General features: G+C 40.3%; 1 protein-coding gene across 1 annotated transcript in view; it reads right to left on the minus strand.

Moving 5' to 3' along the window:
• NAV2 (neuron navigator 2) overlaps positions 1-7,806 on the minus strand; it is a 219,736-nt gene that overhangs the window by 13,197 nt on the left and 198,733 nt on the right. Inside the window, 5 exon segments of the mRNA XM_010007437.1 lie at positions 366-466; positions 953-1,112; positions 1,627-1,780; positions 4,478-4,650; positions 7,185-7,330. Of these exon segments, the coding sequence (XP_010005739.1) occupies positions 366-466; positions 953-1,112; positions 1,627-1,780; positions 4,478-4,650; positions 7,185-7,330 (734 nt within the window).

Genomic DNA, 7,806 nt, shown 5'->3' on the forward strand with positions numbered 1-7,806 from the left:
GCTGAAAGGCTCAAATTGTAACGTTATCACCTACACTGTTGACACATGGTCTGGGCTAATCATCCTGTGTTACCAACATGCTTCATGGCCAGTGCTGAGGGCACCAACAAGATAATGTATCATAAAAAGCTATTGCAGGTGACTCTGTGAGACAACCTGAACTGGCAGTGCTGGCTCTCAGCAGTTCCAAGGAAGCAGAGGCTTAGTGCCCTGGCTATCACTAGAGATACACCAATGAACTATTACAGAGAAATTATTTTAAAATCTTTTGCAAACAAAAGCCTGCAAAACAAACTGGATTTGAATTCTCTGCCTCGTTTCAAAGTCAATTATATTTCCAAGCTGGGGATGAAACACTTACTCACCTCCTTCCATTTTATCTCATCCTGAAAGTTGACAACTATTTTGACGTGTCTGCCTCCCTCTTTCCGGGCTGAGCCATCTCCAGTGTCATCTAACAGCATGTCTGTGAACAGAAAACATCAACAGCTTCACAGCTCTATTGTAATAACACCGAAGACTATTCTGATTTATGCCAACACCTCTATTGTAGTCAAACACAACACATCTGGCCTTCACATGCCCCGAGGTAAAACGCAAGAACCAGGTTTACCGACTTCCCTACCAAATATCAGGATCGCTCAAAAAAAGTGACAGTCACTGAAAATTATTAGTCAGTTACTCTGTATTTTCCTCCAATGATACCTCCCCTGGCAAATGTACACTATTAAATGGCTTTAAACACACAGCTGAGGTCATAATTGGACAACTCCGAGCCAGGGTGGAGCAGACCTGTGACGACATTTGAAAAGGAGGCTTTGTGCCAGCTCCTGACATATTTCCACACCTCAACTGTTCATAATTTTCATGCTTTCATTTCTCCATGGCTAACCAAACCAAATCTTCCAAGTGCAGGATAAAACCTGCCCAGCTCCTCGCTCATTAAACTCACCGAGACTGGTCGACTCCGTGAGGTTCAAACTGTGTTGAGAGAGACCCACTGAATGTCTTGGAGAAGATGAGATGGAAACCTGAGACTGAGCCCTGCTACAGCTCCCGTGGTTTTCAGATTTCAGGCGATCATTTTCTGCTTTTAATTTTTCAATCTCACTCTTGAAAAGACAAGTCAGGCGTTAGAAGGCACACTTAAAAGAGAGCAACAGAAGTGACTACAGAAGAAATCCTGGTTTAGCAGAAACGCCATTTTCATAATATTTTATTTTAATAAAATAATGCTTTTAATTGTTACGACATCCCTTCCATGAAACTTTCCAGAGTATCCTAGAAAGCATAAATGTGTGGGAATTCACTAAACACTGAAATGCAGCTACTTTGAGGCAGAGAACATGGAAATACTTGAAGGGGTTGCTGACAGTCAAGAAAATTATCTCCCTGGAGGTTTCTAGGGTTGAAACAGTTACAGCTGCAGCATGAGGGCAGCAGAACTCATGTGTTCAAGGTGATTTTTAATGAAGGTGCAAGGTTGAACATTGGCTTAAAACTAGACATAACCTTTAGTAAGCATCCAAAAACTTCAGATTTACCTTCTTTCAGATCTTCAGTGAGTGGCAGGTTGGCCAATCCTGAACACACCAACAAAGACTGCAGTATTTGGTTACTTCTTACCTGCATTCTGTTCATGGCCTCGCGCAGCTGGTCAAGCTGGTGAGCAGAGCTAAGGGCTTCCAGACGAATATCAGTCAGCTTCATCTCCTTGTCTCTCAGCTCATTTCGCAACTGCATGACTGTTTCAGCTTCACTGTCAGTGCACTCAGAAATACTGGAGCAGATTGAGGAACAGACATTGAGTGAGACCACTTTTTGCTTTTCAGAGAGTGTTATTCCATCATTTATTAGTAGAGGAGGAAAATAATCTTTTGATTCTGTAACAAGCTGGCAACAGCTCCTGCTTCTTGGATTAGTGATACCATAAATCAGATAGTAAAGAGGTCATGGAAACATCAGAGAGTGGTGAAATAAATATGTCTGAGGGTGATTTTTCTTTAATCAGCATCTGAAACAGAATTCTGGAAGTCACCTACTATTGGATAGCCCTTGTTTTTTCATGGTAGCTGCCATAAAGGAAAACTTCTAAAGCCAAAATCTAAATAAATTAAGGGGGTGTAGGCAGCGACGGCAGTTGGTTGGAGATTGATGAGTTTACAGACAGATTTAAAGCTCGCCAGGTGTGCACAGCTGGGTTTCCCTGAACTGTTCTGGAGGGCTTTAGGACTCTACACCTATTGAAGCGTGATAAATTCCTGCTCGCTTTCAAGCACTCATGCTTAAAAAATTTTTGGTGGCTTTTTTCTTCCCTCCTCATACAAAAAAAAAAAAAAAGACTCTGGGTGAGTAACATTTCAGCACATTCATAAGTGTATCTATATAAAGATCAGCTACACAGCTGCGTGCTTTGAGGGAGATTTCATTTAAAATATTTCTCCCTATATCAGGTTAATGAGAGAAGTTTTCCCCACTAAAAAGTCAGTAAGCCAAAATACACAAGTTTTGCTTCTGCTCTAGCCTTCCCTCTGTTCCCATATTTACTCTTTTCTCATGTTTAGCCTTTTGGCTTTCATGTCAAGATAAGACATACGCACACAGAATTTTGACTGATGATAGATGAGGTCATTATTTGACAAATTTCTGGCCTTAGCTTTCTAAAGCACAATTTGCTGTAGTCACCAGAAACTTGCCAAGTGAGGCTCAAGAGACTGGAAAGGCTTTACAAAAAAAATCACAGGGGATTATCTTCTGCTACTAACATTTCATCGCTATTATACGGCTGGAAACAGTTGCTATTGTTTTCACTTCTTGAAGTGAAAACAAGTGATGGGCAAAACTTCAAGCCTGGGTCCTTACTCAAAAGCATTTGATCAGAAATCAGGCTGGAAGCTTTGCATGACACCTACTAGGTCATAAGGCTCTCTGGTAACTGTTTCACAATACTGCCACTTACAACTTTCTGTATTTATCCTATTTAAGTGAGAAAGCTACTCATAGAATTAACAAAAAAATTTCACACAGTTTTCCAAACACATCCTAAAATGTGAGTTTATACTCAAAACACAATTATTTAGCTTTATTTCACAGGTAGCCAAAAAGAAGCATCAAGATTGCCTGTGACCTTCCCATCAACATAAAATGAGTCAAGCAGCAGAGCAGAAGTCCTGACTTTGAAGTCTATATCTCATTCTCATCATGCACAAGCTGAAGGGTATGATGTGGTGCTACAGATGAGCCTCTACAATATACTTCCCAAAGGACACATTGGTTTCTCACTCCTTGACCCCAAGCCTGCTCTTGGCCTGGCTGTTGTCATCCTCCCAGGCTTATGCCAGCTCTGGCACTCAGAGTGAGAGCAGACCTGAGCTGAGCCAACCCACCAACCTGGGGAAAAAACTGTTCATGTTTCTGTCCAATTATTCTTCACATAATTTAGCAAGAGGCATAGGCTCAGGGGAGCTGTCTGACAGGCAGCAGAGCCAGTTGCAAGGGAAGGACCAGGCACAGGTGGCTAGGAAGGTGCAGAAGAAAAGAGGAGCAGATCATCTCCATCCAAGCTGTTAGATGAGTTCAGCTGCATCAGGAAACCATGCTGTTTAATTTCTGGTAAATCCTCACCTTTAGCTGAATTTGTGAATTTATTTGAAAACTCATCATTGCACATTAGTACACAATGTACTGTCTTTAGCCACCACAGAAAACAAAATCCCAGGCTTGGCCTGGCTTGTTTCATTAACAGCAAGACATCCAATTAATTCTACACTCCAAGGTCACCCTGGTTATAAATACCCTTCATACTCTACATGTTCTCCTGAGAGAGCCTCCCAAGGAAATACTAAATTATACCACAGCAACAATGCCATGATTTTGGCTTCCTGGACATTAATGCAAAGGTACTGTGTTGGGAGTCAGCTTACATATCTTTAATTCCCTGGATACACAAATTCTACTTTTCTGTCCTCTGCCTGTATTCTCCTTTGACTACAGGACACTCCAAACAGGCAGGAGTTGAAAGTGTGATCTTTGCTCATTCTTTTGCCAGTATGACAGAGTTGAGGATTTTACCCAAAATACTTCACAACCACAGCCCTTCTCTGGGAGAGAATGTAAGTGATGTTTGGGAGTAGGACTGATCAGTGACAACAGACCAGCCTTGACCTAGAGAAGAATCCTGTCTGGTCCACTGTGTCTTCTGTGGCCTCATGGTGAGCAGCTGGTTTTAGCAGTGCATGTAACTGAGCAGCTTACATAGGGCTTACACAGATGTGCAGATACTTAGACAGAAGAAGCAACAGGCACTGGATGGCATAAAGTACATCTTGCCCCTGTTCATTTCCAGAAAGTGCCCTAGAAATGTCCTGCAAAGCTAGCATGGAAAACACTGGATCTCTCCAAAGCATGACAGTTCTCCTTTCCTCTACCAGTGCAGCAAGATGCCTTCCATGCCATTTTCTATTTAAAAATCACTTACAGAGAATTGGAATGGGAAGCTCTCAGCAATGGGGTTGCAGCAGTAGAGTTGTGGTGTGGTAGCTTTGGTGAAGAAGGTAATGAAGAATCAGTCATCTCCTCAATATCTGAATGAGAAGATGCTGACTTGGGAGATTTCTTTTTACCAAAAGCTTGCTTGAAGGAGCTGCGTAACTGGAAGAAAACAAGACCAAAACAGTAGGCACATCATTAAGGATGAAACCAGGCAAAAAAGCCACAGAGCAACTCAAAACATGCAAATTCTCCTAATGACACAGCCAGACTCACATATTTTTTAACACAGGTTAACAAAAAAAACAATTTAAAAAAGCTTTTTTCCCCCATAACTATTGAATGAGATTAATAATGAGATTAATACCAATGCTTCCTATTTTTAGGATAACTATTTTACAGCAAATTCAGTTCAGTGCAACAAGCTTTACAGTGATGTTGTAGCAACTTGCAGCTATAATGTGGCGTGGCTCAGACAAGGTTAATGATGCTGAAAAGGTTAGTCGTGTACATGGATGGGTTAGCTTTGTATCTCACAGTTTGAAGTATGTCTTCCTTACCTCATTAACCTGCCGGAAGAAGCGCAAGCAAAAGGAAGTGAGGGAAGGAAAAAAGACATATTTTAACAGATAAAGCCAGTGATAAGGAAAGCTTTGGATTTCTAAGACAAACATGACCAATAATCAAGAAAGATGAACAGTTACTTTAAACATGGAACCCTGTATTTTTCTAAAGCAGGTGTTTCAAACAACATACATCTTTGCATTCTTTGAGGGAAACACTAGACCCAGATCTGGTCACTACTTGCAGGAACAGGAGAAAAGACTGAACATTCTCTACATACCTGTAACCAAAAGAACCTTTTCTCATGTGACTGTCATTTTCCAAGCAACAACAATAATCACTATTCATGTGATTAAACTGATGTAATCCAAATGTTACTGTTCACCAGTTAATGTTCAAGAAGTGTTTGAACAACATTCCCAGATTTAAGATTTAACTTTTAGGTTGCCCTGTGAGGAGTCAAGGTTTGGACGTGATGATCCTCATGGGTCCCTTCCAACTCAGGATACTCTGTGAACATCATTTAATGCTATCAGAAATCATATGCTGTAAACAGACTGGCTTAATATGAGCTGAAAGTTGTTTTTGAGCTGGACAAAAGCTCCTTTAGTGAGAAATGTTGAAAATCTGGTGTTTCAGCTCCAAACTGGCAGCTGTGTTGTTTCTCTACGTAACATAGAGATCTTGGCTGGTAACTTTCTCAATATTTGTGAAATAAACAAGGTGTGAATCAGACTCAACTTATGTGTTTTCTTATTAAATTACTGAATTAATATTCAAGTTTAATTTTACAGCAGTGTTGTAGTGATTTTTAATAAAAACATATCATGTTTCTTCTATTTCATGAAAACTTGGGCTGTTTCTCTTTATAACAAGGAGATGTTTCCTTAACTTTCTTTAAAAATAGTCATCTGATGAATGGGAAGTGTAGATTGATGTAGGATAATATCTACTGGGTTACAGTAATAAAGAAGAGGAGCTAAAGTAAAAATTTAAAGTGTTTATCTTAACCAAGGCTTAATGATTATAAAAAGTTTGTATCACAAATTAAGAGTCACTAGCAATTTAAAAATTACAGCAATTTACTTCATCTGTAACTACTGTATAACCCAGCATAAGAAGGATTTGGAGATGACATTGTCTCCATTCAACCAATTATTTAAGGGCAGAGTGGAAAAATTACTGTTACGAAGGACTTGGCAAGAAATCAAAATGAAACCACTGGGATAAGAGAGAATTAAAACAAGAACATGCTCAGGAAACTGTTTCTTACAGTTCAGGAGTTTCATAAACATTTCTGAGAGGCTATTGTGCAAATACAAATCAAGCTTTTACCAGCTCATACCACATTTTGTAGCTATGCAGATTTATCTGTACACCCAAAAGATCCAGGGAGATTTATATTCAATGGGAAGGAAGGGGTGGATTGTTTCACTGGCTACAATAAACAATCTAAGGACTTAAGTCCAAACTATAATCTGACTAGGTCACAAAGGCAGTTAGGGTGTCTAAGTCAAGATGGAGTTTGATATAATGTACCTTTCCTCCAGCACAGGGGACCTTGCACACAGTACATGATGAGCAAAGAAGGAAAAATGGGAAATGGAAGGTAAGCATTGCAACATCTTGCAAAATCAATGTCCATCACAATACATTTTTAAATACTGTTGTCGGCTTTCTTGTAGAATTCCCTAATATGTTCAAAAAGAGTTCTTAAAATATTTAACATGTTCACTTAAAAGAAAGCCCTACAAGCCTGAAAGGAAAAATAAAAGTAGGAATGATCTCTTGTCATGGATTTGTTGTTATGACAGATACTGAGTTTTCCTTAAGGGGCTGGACACCAGATTAATTCTAGCCAGAACTGATCTTTGACAGCTATTTCTAATTTAAGACTGCCCTTTTGGCTGTTAAGCTAAAATTCAATCCTAGGCAGAGTCAACACAAGCATATACATCACTTAGGACTCAATTAAGCCTTCAAAAGAGAGTTTACACAGGATTTAAACAGTGCATGGTCCTTGTGCTGACCTGTCGCGCTGGGGAGGAAGGAGGAGCCGAGCAGCTGGGTTTCACCCTGGACATTCTGACTGTTTTACATAAACCTCCCGCAATCTGTTGAAATCAACTCACCCAGTTCTTCCTCTTCTTTTTCTTTGAGTCGCTCTCAATGTTGCTTCCCACACTGGAGTGACTGGTGGCACTGTTGATACTGGAGACACTGTCTGAAGAGTGTTGCCTTCGGATCCGCAGATCGGTGGCTTGAGCAGCTCCAGGTCCTGATTGGGAATGGAGGCAACGTCAAAATTATGTAAGAAATCTGATGTAAATTACTGGGATAAGCAAGATAAGTGAGATAAGACACAACTGCGTTCAGACTTCATACTGGAAATTCCTGAAAATCCTAAAGAAAATAAAGACAAGTGCCTGACAGCTCTGAAATGGGGAATCTTTGCTCCCTGCTGCTTCACAAAAAAAACACCAAATGTTTTGAGTTGGAAGGGACCTTAGAGATCATCAAGTTCCAACCCCTCTGCATGGGCAGGGACACCTCCCACTAGACCAGGTTGCTCCAAGCCCCATCCAACCTGGCCTTGAGACTTCAGTGTCTACATGAGTGAATAACTAAACGCTTACAGTAAATTCACTGAGCTCACACTGAAAGTAGAACAGCTTTGTTAGAACATCTTTTCATGTCTCTAGCACATCCATTTACTCCTCTAGAATTGACTGCCTTATTGACACCAATACCCAT

The sequence above is a fragment of the Chaetura pelagica genome, unplaced genomic scaffold (assembly GCF_000747805.2).
Source record: "Chaetura pelagica isolate M959 unplaced genomic scaffold, ChaPel_1.0 scaffold401, whole genome shotgun sequence".
Taxonomy (NCBI): Eukaryota; Metazoa; Chordata; class Aves; order Apodiformes; family Apodidae; genus Chaetura; species Chaetura pelagica.